Below are 14,855 nucleotides of genomic sequence, written 5' to 3' on the forward strand. Positions count from 1 at the left end.
ACAGTGCTCTATGTGCTTAAGCTTAAGCTTTTCAGTAAAGTGGGATATACTGAATGCCAGGGAAAACAACAGCACAACCCAGATGACTTTCAGATATCAAATTATTTACTCATTAAATATAGTTAGATTGAGAGACGTTAGGATATTAAGATGATGAGCTGCACAAGTCCATCTTGAATAACCAGTTATAGAGAAAATAGCAGTCCTTCCTTGTTTGACCATCACCAACCCAGGGTTTTTAGCGGCAATGGCCAACAACTGCTCACCAGCCCAGGAAGTAGTGTTAAGAATTTGACTTTATTAATCAGTCAAAGCACAACCAAATCTATCCATGTTTCACTTTCCACCTTCTCCTTATAGCGTATTTCCCAGATATGGAGGATAAAGTTTCCTAAGAAGGGACAGTGGATCCATCAGTGGGTTGGTGGACTTGCATAATCCTTGTTTGGGATCTCTCATAGTTAAATCAAGAGTAATACCAAGAACACAAACTGCCAGTGGGCTGAAGCAAGTCTGAACCTGGGCAGGCAGCATGTCATACTGCCTCCAGTGCAGGTGGGACAGCAGGCTTCTGGCGGGAGCATGGCATGCTCAGGGAGACACGATGTCTCCACCCCTCAACCTTACACTGTAATTCTGGGGATGTCATCATCATTCCTCTGTGTGGGCTGGAAACCTCCTGTGTGATGTCAGCTGAATCCTGTTTAATTAAAATAAACAGGCTGCTGCTACTCTTGTCACATTCTTCCTTTTGCTTTGCGCTTGTAACTCTGATTTTCAGTTTCTCCCCTTTTGCACTCTCATGCACGGTGGCTACACACAAATATCTATGTTTGGGACATGAGAGTGGTGATCACTGTAGCCACAGTAACAGTCTGAGACTCCCCTCCCTGCCCCTCAATAAATACCGATCTCCGAAAGTAAAGGGCAATGGCTCAAGAAAGCTCCCTGTCCACACCTGGCGAGTCAGATGTCACTTTCTCAAAGCGCAGACACAGCGTGCAGGGAGCAGGACAGACCAGTCTCCTTGCCGTGGCAGCGTCTGTATGTGTCACATGGAATTACACGCCCAACTGGACTAGGCTGCAGTCCACCTATCTGGGCAACAATCTTGTCTCTGATAGTGGCCAGAGGCTTCAAGGAGCACAAAACCTTAGTGGGTAATGTGCCTTTCATCCTGCTCTGTAATAGCTGTAACACTGCCCTCCCTTCTGAAATTCAAGGGCTACCTACACAGTTGGAAAAAAAAAATGTCTTGTACTAAGTCACCACAAACTCCTGGTGTTTTGCAACCAAAGAGATCTCTTTCTAATTTTTATCCATTTATTTATCGGTTTCATTTCCCCCCTATTTTATTTGCTTGCTTAATTAGTTGCACTTAGTTTTCCACTTCCCTTTTTTTTTTTCCCTTTTATTTCCTTCCTTTTAGCTAGAGAATATATTTGCTCTGAAAGGTGAAGGCCTTCTGCCACCTAGAAGTTCCTTCATTATTAACCACAGCTCCTTCAGGTAGCTGTGCATTCTCAAGGTGTCCTCATGGCACTTCTATCTGAACTGCAAAGCAGTAATTTGACTGAGTAGACTGAGAAATGCCAGAGTTGGATTAACATAAATACACAATTGTTGTCCCAGCTGGAAACTGTGTTTTTTTATGGAAACCTGGACAGCTCACACCTGCATCACAAACTTGTCATCAACTACTTGATCTGTGAGAAACTAAAAAATCCCTTACTACTTTCACAACATTGAAAAGGTGCATAAGGAGGAGCTAGGAATGTATTGCCCTGATTGTCATTTCAGATGCTGATTCAAGCACCAGATTACAGGCTGGATTTTCACCTAACCAATGTGTTTGGTTATGCTTTGCAATTTCCTGCCTTCCTCATAGGATCACTTGTTCTGACTGCTCAGTGAATGCAATGCATTGCAATCCCTCGCAATGAAGAGAACTGCAGTTTTTTTTTCCCCCATGGCCTGAGGTCTGTACCTTGTCACAACATTCCCACAGACTTTTCATGCAATTGCAAATCTAAACCTGAAAACGGGACTGCTATTGAGTTGCTTGATGCTACATGGGGAAATGTAGTAGAATTAGAAAGAATAAACAAATCTTAAGCCTTGTATGGTGCCTTCTTTTACAGGCTGGTAAGAATAGAACTCACTTGGATATAATTAGTCCATAACACCCTCATCTGTTCACTGAGGAACACCTGATACCAGTATAAGACCCAGAACTGCTGTGAGAGAAACACCTTGATAAAATAACAGGCTGATTAATAGTTAAATATTTGGTTTTGCTTTTCAGGTTTTATTGGAAGGGTCAAGGATTTTGGCTAATACTTAACCAGATAAAGGTCAGCAGTCCTGAAAAAGGGTTTTTAAATTTATGATGTTAGTAAAAGATTACCTTAGAAATTAAAATAAAAAAAAAAAACCAAAAACCTGCAGTCAGTCTCTCTCCAAGCCAGAAAGTAAAACCATCTGAGTTTAGCCCCCATTTAACTGAGGGACCCCCAAGCCTGTCACCTGGGGAAGGTGGGAGTGACTCCCTGGAGACCAAGGCTGGTGAGGGTAGCATCAGACACCTTCTGGCAAAAAAACTAACCAAGGCCAGGCCACTGCTGTCCCAGTGGTGGAGAGATGTTTTAGCATCCCACCTTCTCTCACTGCACACTGGCTGTTGGACTGTGACTGTGCTGCTGCCTGCATTCCTGTGCAGCTGTGCAACTCTGTCCTATCTTCACAAAAAAAAAAAAAAAAAAAAAATCACTGCCTAGGAAATGGCAACCTGAGTGATGTCCATACCACAGCAGGGGAGACAAAAGGCAGGTGCTTTATGGGCAGGTCAGAATGATTTTCCATTAAAACACTACTGCATACATTTAGGACTCCTTAGACCCTAAAGTAAAATTGGAAAAAAAAATTAAAATCCCCTAGACCTGTGATTCAGAGCAGGGGCTCTAGGGAGCTGAACTTTGCTGCTTGCACCCACAAAACCTCACAAATGCCTGAAACAGAAAAACTCCCTTAAAGGCCAAAACCTGTGTGCCAATACTGCTATACCCTTAGCAGGGTGAAGACTAGAGACAGTGCTAATGAGAGCCCACAGGAAGGGAAGGCCCTCTTCAGTGGATTTTACTTATGGGGCTAAGATGGAACATTCTCTTACATTTCTCTCACACAGATGATCTGTAGGTGTGTGTGCCTGTGCATTTCTTTCAGCCCAGGCCTGTAAATTCCTGTCTGTTTACAAGGAAGGGATTGTTCACTGCCAGTCAGGATGCAGGGCACATTCCTATGTCCAAATAAAAACAGACTTATAGGTCCACAGCACTTTTTTTTTTTTTCTATTATTCACTTTAAGGCTTGAAAACCTTCTCATACACCCATGCAATGTTTTTGTCAAAAAGGAAAGATATCCAGATGCTTTTTAGTTCACCTAGGAAAAGCATAGATGTGTAAGGATTTTGTCTGTTCTAGAAAAGCTATACAGAATTTTACAGAAAGTGTAATGTCTAAGAGAGCTACCCACTTATTGAAATAGAACTTCATTAACTTTTGTAAGAATAAGAACTACATTATACATAATTAAGGTAATAGGTGAGATTCTTTTATGTCTTACAAATGAAATAATTCTCTATTAATAATGAAATAATAATTATTTACTTTTGAAAGATGACAAATGAGTCCTCTATTACAGATTTCATGGTTTGAAATAAAGTAATAGTTTTACAGAATTAGCTACAGTACAGCCTTTGAAAGATGAAGGTACTTCATAGCAAGTTTAAAATGGTAGATTTTACTCTCTATTCTGTGAAATATTTGTGTCACAGAACAAAGTTTTGTATCATTTTTCTTTAGACAAAGAGTTTTTCAATAACAGAGCAGGGAAATTAAAGAGGAAAGAGATTTATGCGCTTGTTAGAACCTGATGGTGAAATCAATGCTTATTAAAGATCATAAAATGGTAGTTTAAAGTGCAAAGTTTTCTATTCATGCACAGGGACAATACAGCACAAGGAACCTTGCATTCACACCAAGCAGCGTGACATGGAGCATGGCTCAATTCTCCTATTCCTGGGTATGACAACAACAGCACGAGCACAGTCTGACAATTTGGGCATGCCTGTATATGTCACATACTCACACATTAGCAAGAATGACTCTGGGAGCATTAAGAACACGGCTCTGGTCTAACTAAATAAACATCTGTCTAACTGAAAAGAACTCTCCCAACCCAAGCTGGAATTTTTGGTTACTTAATTAATACAGTTTTGGTCCTTAATTTTTTTGCTGTACTGACTTGTGTTATACTACTCCCTGACAGACTCAGAGGGTACAAGGCTGTCTGCTCCATTAAAAAAAAAAATGCATCCTACAAGGCAGTCCTGCTGGGTTATGCTTTCCACTGCTACCTACCCCAAAACACATCCTATTTCCCCCAAAGCAAAAGGCACTTACATACATCTCTGCATGTGTGATTTTAGTTGTTAGTGATGTGTAACTCATGGTATGATTAAGGAAATATTAAAAGACACAACTTTCTAAATACAGAAATAACAAGCTGAGAGACTCAGAGTGAGCTGAGAGAAAGCATGGGCACGTGAAGCTTCTTCACGTGAAGTGCTCTCTAAATGCAGCTTAGGCTCAAGACTACAAGATTGCGACAACAAAAGCTGTCACTCAATTCCAAACAGTACTTGCAGAAGTTTCCAAAGTTTCATTTTGGAAGTAAGCTAAGGTGATGTCCCAGCAATGGCATATAAGATTGTCTTTGGTAATTAAGATCTTTAATCATGAAACCAATGAGTTTTTCCAAAGCAACTTGGATGGGCTTCCACTGAGGTTTGCCAAGATCCTTAAAGGAACTGTCTGCATTTTCCAGTGCTAGATTAGTGCTGTTTGGGTAGCTCACTATTATTTTTAGGTTCACCCATTATTCAGAAAAGCATCAGCTTTAATTTACTGTCAGTGCAACAGAAGCTGGTTAGGTATCAGGTTTCTGGGGAGGAGAATGAGATACTGAGGAGTGGTTAGAGGCTGAATTCCTTAAAGCAAGCATGACAGTTCCAGGTGATATCTTCACAGCTGAGAGTAATATACTCCTCAAACTGAAATGCTTTCTGAAACAATGCTGGAAGTGACAAAAGCCATCTGGACTGCACACAGCATAGGTGGGTGGAGAGGCTGAATGTTTGGATTTGGGTGTTAAAAGGTCAACCTTCAACATGTGATGTAACCTGATTGAATGGGATAAGGCTTTGAACAACCAAAGAAAAGTTGAGAAAAGACTGGTGTGACAACCATGCTTAGCATATCCAGATTTGTGGAAGTTGTCCAAGTTGGGGAATGCTACAGTTATTCTATGAATAATTAATTCTGTAAAAATATTCATGCTCAGATGGTCTTTAATCCTTGAATGATCTTCAGAAATTGCTTCTTGCCCAAATTATGAATTGATATTAATGATAACAACATCATATAGTATAATTATAGTGTGCTTTTCATTCCAACTCATCCTTAGGCCTTTTACAGCATATGCATAATTCATTTTTGCTTCCCTTAAGCAACACTTAGTAACGACTAGGGATTGTATTAGCCATTAAGAAAGGTCATCAGACCACTCTTCTGATTTCTCACCACTACACTAGCTTCTAAACCTTTCTTACAATCATTGCCTGGTGGCAGCAGTGAGGATGGAAAAGGGAATTGGAAAAGGGAAAAGAACAAGCTCTTGTCATCAAAGGCAGTCCCAATGTCTCTGACAGTAACCACAGCAGCTCTAACTAAATAAAAGTTAGCATGAACATTTTAGAAGATAACTATACAATTGCAAAGCTAATGTGTGATTTCTATACTAAAGTTCTATTTCAAAGAATATTTAGGATGATGCTGTTGATATAACCATCTGCATCTTCACTATTAGATCCCTGGGAATTCAGAGCAATTGCTTCAAAGGAATGCCATATTAAGGTAATTCTGGTTTCACTGAACCTGCAGAAAACAGGCATGTTTTTGTAAGTATGTTTCTACTGTTTTGGCTACAATGACAATAAAATTTGTGGCAGCACACAGTCATTCACCAAGTCAAAAAGACACAATAGCAATTATAGTATTGCACTATTAATTTTTCCCATCAGTAACCACTCATAATATTAAACAGTTGATCCTCCTGCCTGGACAAAAGTATCATCTGGCAACTGACAGCAAAGTAAGCATTAAAAGAAATCATTCTTGCCTTTGAGGTGTGTATAACTCTGTCTCTAAAGTTTTCCAACTTCAATACTCACTATTATGCTTGAAGATTCTAATAGTGGCACCTGAAAGCCTCGCACCGAGAACGAGAGAAGTGTGGTTCAACTCATCACTTAAAATGAGGCAGCCCTGTGGAGAAGGAGTACAGTGAGCATCTGCATGAACTGGGAGGCTGCTGGCTCGTGTGCATGTGTGTGCCAGCATACACACGTGTCTATGACAGAGCATCGCACCAATTAAGCTGTAAGGATTAAACATTAAATGAATTTTCTGCCGCTTTCCTGAAGGTGCTGGGGTGCACTGCAAAGGCAGGCTGAAATAGTGGGATCAGATTCTCAGGCATTCCCAGGTGATGCACAGGGGTCCAATATTTCCTATAACTGGAAAGCAGCAAATAACCCTATTAAAGACTGAGTGCTTTATAGTAAAATCAGGCAGTGTTGCTTCCTCTATCACCTGTTTACAGCCCATTTTGAGTTGTAAGGATAATGCAGCCACCACCCCACATATAAAGACTGTATGACAGTAGTGTAAGGAGGAGTAATACTGAGGCTGGCCTGACATCAACCCTTCAGACTGCAGAAATGAGATGAGGAGAGACTGATGCCTTGTAAGTCCCACCTCCATTAAGATGTGAGTGAAGTTTAGGAACCAGAGTCTTCCTCTGGTAAATGCATGTAGAGTTGACCTGTAGTATACTTTTTATTAATTAACTCAGTTCAAAACTCCTTTTGCTTTTAGAAATGAAAACAGAAATGCAGGATAAGTAAATTTCTCTATTATATTAACAAGGGGCAGGACTCACAGTTGAAATTCAAGCTTGAACGCTTGTTTAGCTCTGCTTTCTATTGAACATGTTTTGCTGTGTTTCATTACCCAAAGGGTAACACATAATTAAATAAAAACTTATTCTGGAATCATATATTAGGCCTAGGTTTAGAGACACTCACACAATCTCCATAGAGACTGGTTTGCAGAACTAACAGTTGCAGCTTGACAAGAAAATGTAGCTGCTAGGCTTAATTATAGAGGAAAACATAGGAGTAAATCTCTCAAACATAGGGTAGTTGAATAATATTTGTAATTTATATAATAATACATACAAAATTTTCAAATATATATACACATATATTTATTTATTAAAAATACATACAGTAATATCTATATTTGTGCCACTTATATCTATCCCACCTCTGACAGAGGCTTGAATCTCTACATGAAGCCAGGTAAGGGAGGAAAAATGATCATACAGCTAAGAAAAGTGTCACACACTGCATATCTCCAATTTTATATATTTACCTTCATTAATTCTCTGTATCTGTTCCCCTTGAAACTGCTGGACAAGTTCTCCAGCACTGCTGCAGACTGAAGTTCAAGTTCTGGATAACTGAAGCAACTCTCCCTGCCCAACACTTGTGTACATGTATTTTAGAGATCTTGCAGAAGCTGCAGTCACTTTCAACAGTGAGTGAAGAAGTGACTTCACCTCTCCGCTGGTGTTTCAGAAGTCTTGGTCATACACCACAAACTGAATCCATTCTACCTTCACCAAGAGGGAGGTCATGTTTTGTGCTTGCATGGCACACTTCAAACTGCTCCACACCTGGACAAGCTAAGGAGGAGTTACCCACTTTCCAGCCAGCAGCACAGTGCACCTGTTTGTGATGTCTGCAGCTACCAGTGACAGGATGATGGATATCCATGCCTTTGAGTTAGGTACTCCAAACTGGAGAGGACGTCCCTTCAGCACCAAGTAAGAACCCAACTTTTGTAACATGATCACAGCTTTAGACTTGCATTTGCTGCCAGCTTTCTTTGCAGGGCTGGCTGGAGCTCTGTTCATCAGGAATGCTAAGCGCTGTGCTTTTCCTTTTCTCATAGTGTTGAAAAACTATCCTAATCATCATCTTTCATTACAGGCAGCTGGGCAAAATCTCAGCAAGTAGCCTAAATACTTCATCCCACAACAACTGGACATGGGATTCAACATTTGGTTACTTTTTTAGGAGAGCAACTTCATTAAGAGAAGCTAGAGAGCTGTATCACTGATCCTTAAGCAGATGTTAGGTATGTGTGATAGCAACACTCAGTGCTAGCACAGATGATAAAAGAGCATATTTAAAGTCACAAGGTCATCAGCTTTATGACTCACACATTCCTGATACCAAGCTTTGTTCCTTGATCAAGCCTTTCCACTCACTGAAAGCCCAGAGTACTGCAACAGTAGTTAAAACAATTAATAAACAATTGTTCTAGGTGTTCCTTGAAGGAAGTACTCACCTTTCCAACAAGGGCTGGAATATTCATTGAGTTAGTTGCAAAGCCCATGCCAAACACCATAGCATCTTCCACACCAAGGAACTTGGCCACAAGTTTCTCTAGTTCTACATGTTTGTCTAGCGTGCCTGCAGAAATAAGCACAGAGAATATTAAATCTGATTTAACTGTGAAAGTTATTATGACACAAAACATACAAAAGACCAGGCTAGAAGTGTGTCATTAAGCTATGTGACATTAAGTTCTAATGAGGGTTTTCTATTTGTATCCTGTGCAGGTGGGCTAATGCAAGAGGTGCAAACCAGCTGTGACTAATGCTAACAAATACTGCTGTTAGGGCAGCAAAGCAGTTGCTATGGAAAAAAGCTTCCTTTTCCCACAATAACTTTTGACATAGTTTATTCTGAAGACTAAGTTTTTGTCTTTTTCTCTCCTCTACAATGAGGGCAAAAATATCTCCTTTTTGTAGGAAATATGGGACAAACATTTTAGGCATCCTTGAGTTCTCTCCAGATGTGAAAAAATAAAAAAAAGGGTGACAACAAAATTCTTCCTTTTCTATTGTCTGTTGATACATGTGTACAAAATTCTTAATTAGGATTTTATATGGATAGAAAAACAAAAGCATTCTCCATATTTTTCTCCTTTGGAAGGTAAAAGCTGTTCCACTCCTCATAACTGATGATAACTCTGCTCTTTCTTTCCCCTCAACAGCAAACGTAAATGATAATGCAACACTAGAGACTCTTCTTTATTGCATATTAATTATCTAATACTAGTGCTTGAAGTCTCCAAACAAGTAAGGTTTTCCAGCTTTCCAACAAAAGCAGTATCCTTCCTGCCCAACTCACAGTGAAGGATGACAAAATACAGAAGGCAAACAAACAAAATAGTGGTGTTAAGAGACTGAGATAACAGATAGCTTTGAACAGTAAGGAATCATCTCAACTTGCCAGCTCTCTAGTCTTTGGTTGCCTGGCTGTGCATTGCAGGGACCAAGGCAGAAGGAACTCTTACAGGATGATCTGTGGGGAAGAAAAGACAGTAGCCTGTGGATTCTGAGAGAGCATTTCCCCTATGAATAAGGCTGTAATCAGAGAACAGAAGAAAAAAAAATGGGCAAGTGAATATGTTACCTCACTTGCACTGCACAAGCTGATGGCACAATAATATAAAGTGAATTACAATGGATGGAACAAGAAAGCTGTGTTCACTGTGGTGGACAAAAGGCAAATGAGTGGAGGAACCCAGAGGCTTGGCTAGAGTGTCTCAACAAGAATGATGAGTCAGGATATTCTCTTCATCATGGAGCAGAGCTCATTAAAAAAAATCAAATATAAATGGCAGGAGAACAGTTTCAGCAATAGCAATAAGTCAGCTGGTTACAGTGAAGGAGTGTTTTCATTATTTTTTCTCATTAAATATCTAAAGTAAGAATGACATCCATTTGGAAATAGAATGTGACAAATACCTATCAGGCAGGCAGGTAACTCTCCAACTATCAGGGAGATAAGGAGCAAGGATCATGTGGCTTCTTGAAAAACCTGGATTACATGGACAGTAAAGAACAGCAGTACTGCTGAGATTCTGCAGAGCCTTCCTGGGTTGTTCTAGACCTGAGCCTACTCCAGCAGAGCTTCAAGAGTGTCTCTGCACTCCTTGTATCACATTGCATGTACCTGGAGCTGGGTTGTCTCTGTGCTCTGAGAATTAGGTAATGTGACACAGAAAATGTGGCTCTGCAGAAACTCCACTAAGTGGGAGTTGAGTCTGTGTGAAGCTCTTTGAGGATGACTATTTTTTGAATTTGTACATCCCAAGGCACATGAGGATATGAGCTGGCTCTGCACACAGCCACTGTTTATGACTCAGGTTCCATGAAATATAAGCTAGTGTTTCAGAGCTGAGCTGCTCCCTGGAAATGTGGGTAAGAATCTGTCTTAAGGTGTAAGCCCAGCAGGATTCAGACTGTATTTCTGTGGTTCTGTGTTTTTTGCGAATTGGGCCCAGCTAGTCTTCAACCTACAGCACTCATGAACAACTAAGAGTTCCAGCAGGATCAGCTGCCTTAGTGTTCCCTGCAGATGTTATTTTGTCACTCAAGGGCTATCAGCACACCAAAAGAAGATGAAGTCTGAAGTGGAAGCTCGAAGCCAAGCACATTATGGTCACAGCTTGAATTAGAAGGTTTGTGAAAGCATGAGAAACAAGCAATGTGTGCTTTGCAAGGCAGGCATTTTAAGGCATGACACAATAGTCCCTGACTCTTCTAGGGATAAGTCTGACACTAGGGTGGAGTTAAACTGCTTTTTGGGGTTGCATCATATGTTTTCTGTTTTTATAAACAGGAAAGGCCTGACTCAATACAGACTGTTCTGTTAAAGCTCCTATTACATGACCAACAAACAAACAGCACATTTTGCATCTATTTTTATTGATTTTGTCATGGTGAAGAATGACTCATTTTGACAGTGACTGATTCCTACTTATTATTTACTAATCCTAAGTGCAAATGCAGATGATACTGTACATCACTATTGCCTACAAATCCTGAAATACAAATTGAAATTGGTTAGCAAAACACAATTCTGAATGACAAAGATTTGCAAAATGAGCCCTGGTTTTGAATCATGTTAGTTGTCGTGGCAATATTGTTGGTGGTAAGGTGTTGCAGAAGCAATACAACACACGCCAGTACTGTCAGTGGGAGGTTCATGACAGCTGTATTACATTGAACAGAGTTGAAAAAGCATATAATTATGCAATTATTTAATCATATCAGGAGATATCTCTACACAGAATGACCTTGGACACTGTACAAATGGCATCAATTCTATCACCTCTCTGCACTGGAAGAAACAAGTGGTCAGATATGCGCTGCTGGGATGAGGTTTGTCCACTAGCATTCCCAGCTGGTCACAGTTACAACCATGACAAGCATAAACAGCACTACAAGACAGATGCAAATTTGATCCAAAGGAACTGGCACAAGCTGAAACATCTCAGCATCTCAAGCTACGTAACAAAGGTAGTAATTACACAGCTCTTCATTAAATACAACCGTAGAGATGTCAAGTAAGGTTAGCTTGGCCCTTAAAATGTTTTGTATTGTGCTAGATTCAAGACCAGTATCATGACCTGATGAATGAAAAGTGATATATTAGATATATCTTTTTAATACACTGTATACACAGATACTTTCTGTGCTTGCCCTGTAAACAGATATTAGAATTTCCCTGCTGACTGAGTACTGCTTGGCTTGACCCAACAAATGAGGATACAACTAAAAAATGTATGCCAAATCACCAGGAAAGATTTAAGACAAAAAAAGAGAAAGGTACCTGCATCTTTAAGAGACAAAATTCTTTTGAAAGTTATTCTTCCCTGCTGAACAGCTGTATGTAATACAATACAGCAGGAGTTACTGTAATCCAAGACTATATAGGTATTAAGATCACAGATCATATCAAAAGTGGACTTTCACAATGGGAAAAGTGAAAGTGGACTTTCACAATGGGAACCACCTCCACAGATTCCCACACTTCTCACAGCAAATCCCCTCCTTTTCAAAATATGATGACCCAGTTCCCTCCATTAACTTGCCACTGCACTCTGGTGACAGGTGACATGAAGTACACTGTGTTTTGACAGGCTTTTTCATACACTTACCCATGCTGTTGTGCTGAAAGTCACTGCCAGACTACTAGAGAGATAAAGCTGGAAAATGGACTTCCCATGATCCGTAGAGTCATTATTTACTTTGACACTTTCAGCTTGGACAAGGTGGTTTATACCACTGGTTAGTCTGCCCAATACAGTCTTTCAGGTTCTTATACACTAATGACACAGACCAGTTGAACTGCCAACACTGGCAACAGTATCCTGTAATAGAATTTTATGTTTGGAATTCTAAGACTCAAAGAAGAGAGGGAAATACCTGCTTGCCTCAGGTTAAACAAAAGCTGGAAGAGTAAACTGATACAAGCAACAAGCCCTTGAAAGAAAAAGAGCAGCTGGGAACCCTGTGCATCCCTGACGTGACTCATGAAGGTGACTGAGAACCATTATACTATGAAAATGAAGGTTTGTCAGCAGCATCCTTGGGAGGGTGAGAAGCAGAACAAAACATCTGAACTTCCTTGTCACATTTGAAACTTAAGGTCACGAACTCACTCTGGTAAGATGCTTGTCACAGATGAAAATATCTCAATTATTAAAAGACATACAAGCTTTTACAAAAAGCAAGATCGGATGAGTTATTAATAGCAAGATGAAGAGACAGAAGCTGTGGAAATGATATTATTTCTTTACACTGTGTTACCAGAGCAGATGATGTAGATGGTATCACTGTCCTACAGACCCACTAATAAAGGAAAGCCTCAACTTGCAGAATGAGACTTGTTGGAAAGAGAGGGAGAGAAGCACACGGTACTGTTATGCAGTTGCCTCATTTAACACTGTGCAGAAAAGAATCTCCAAATAAGGGGGTTTTGATGAATCATTTAATAGAAAGGAAACACTCAAATTTTCTTAACATTGCTACCAACTGACAGGGCTTTCATACCACAAAGATGCCGTGGGTGTCATAAATCTAATAATGTACCTGTGTAATTTAGTGATTCTCAGAAAAAAGTAGATTAGTTTTAACAGAACTTCCAGCTGAATTTAGATCTTCTGGTTTTGGTTTTTTTTTTTTTTTTGTGTTTTTGTGTGTGTGTTTTTTTTTTTTTTTTTTTTTTTTTTTTGTGTTTTTTTTTTGCCTTTAGAAAAACATAAAATTTCTAGTGGAAATCCAGCATCTTCATGCCAAAGTCTGTATGGCAGCATCTTAAGTATCTAAATATTTGCATGCAGATAACATCATATATATCAGAGATACTTGAGGTATTAAACAAGTCACACAACCCTTAATTCCTATAGATGCCTTCAATTCCACCTGCTATAAGATGGGCTATCCAGACTATTAATCTTGCATTGCAAAGCATACTTTTGCAATAGTGGAATACAAGGAACAAACCTGACCCAATGATTATAAATTGATTGTAAGCTGGATTAGTTATTTATGAGAAGGTTGGCACAAAAAGGAAAAGGATGTCAGTGGACATGACAAAAGAGAATTCTTTGCATACACTGTTTCCTAATTTATACCATACCCTTCCAGAAAATAGCTAAGATTATGAAATATGTGTGTATATACATATATACATACATGCATACAAATTCTCATTTTTGTGGCTTTATTTCATCTTAAAATCTCACTTGGAAACTGTAAATTATGGGACATTCAGTTCTTTATCTCTTTCTCCAAACTGAAAAATGAAACATTTATTCATGTTTTTACAGTATTATGTTTACAATAAGACTTGGCCCTAATTAAAGATTTGAAGTAGTATAAAAGAAAGAATGGCTAAATAACTATTTTTATCTTCTTAAAATGCTGCTAGAAATTCACATTAGGCCTTAAAAGCCAGTGGATGGAGGTTAATGAGTTTGAGCTGCTTTTGTATATTAAATGTTGGCACAGATTTTCAGATCTGCTTTTTAGAAATGAGATCACAATCAAGTTTTAAAAAATCCTCAAACAAAGAAAAAGCCCTAAAACTGAGTGCAAGTTAGGTGTTAAAGGGTAATCTCCTAATATGCCCTCCAGAGTGAATCACCCTGCAAGTGTTCTGTGCAGGCTCCATCCTGTTTTTTGGTCCAAGGTATAATCACAGGAGAAGTATTACAAAAGGCAGGAATCCTGCCTGGCTGCTTAACCAGCACTAATCACAGGTTTGCTCCTGTTACTCACGTATATCATCTCCGTGAGGAATACTGGTGAGTTAGACAAACAGAGCATTGGAAGTACTGGCTGTCCATGTGACAGTCCTGTCACCAGCCTGGCCCTAGGAGCGCTCAGAGCACGATAATCTGCCTTATCTTAAAAAGAGTGTAACTTGGCTGATTTTGTTATCATCTACAAGCAGCAAGCAGGAAACTAATTTGCATGTTTCTCAATAATTCTCAGTCACATTGCTTAGAAAAGGCTGACTATCAACAGGATGGGCTCAGACAAAAGGCTTTTGAATCTGCCTTTAACAGTAGCCAACTCCCACTCCAGCCATTAAAATACATTGATTTGCATGGGAAAAAGGACATTACATTCAAGTTATTCATTTTACATTCTTTTATATTTTTTATTATATAGAGGGAATGCTTGCTATTTGATATTTATTTAGGTTCCTATGTGCTGGCAGTTTTATTAAGCTAAGAAATAACACTTTTGAAAGAAAAAGTAAAACACATATAACAGTAGAGATATTTTTGTGGGGAAGTTTATA

The 14,855-nt window shown here is 39.3% G+C and overlaps 1 protein-coding gene across 1 annotated transcript in view; it reads right to left on the reverse strand.

Moving 5' to 3' along the window:
* Nucleotides 1-14,855, reverse strand: part of SPTLC3 (serine palmitoyltransferase long chain base subunit 3) — an 85,212-nt gene that overhangs the window by 28,791 nt on the left and 41,566 nt on the right. The window contains exons 7-8 of the mRNA XM_053939720.1: nt 8,536-8,660; nt 6,291-6,384 (exon numbers count right to left, since the gene is read on the reverse strand). Of these exons, the coding sequence (XP_053795695.1) occupies nt 6,291-6,384; nt 8,536-8,660 (219 nt within the window). The remainder of the gene's footprint in view (nt 1-6,290; nt 6,385-8,535; nt 8,661-14,855) is intronic.

This window comes from Vidua chalybeata, chromosome 3, assembly GCF_026979565.1.
Source record: "Vidua chalybeata isolate OUT-0048 chromosome 3, bVidCha1 merged haplotype, whole genome shotgun sequence".
Taxonomy (NCBI): domain Eukaryota; kingdom Metazoa; phylum Chordata; class Aves; order Passeriformes; family Viduidae; genus Vidua; species Vidua chalybeata.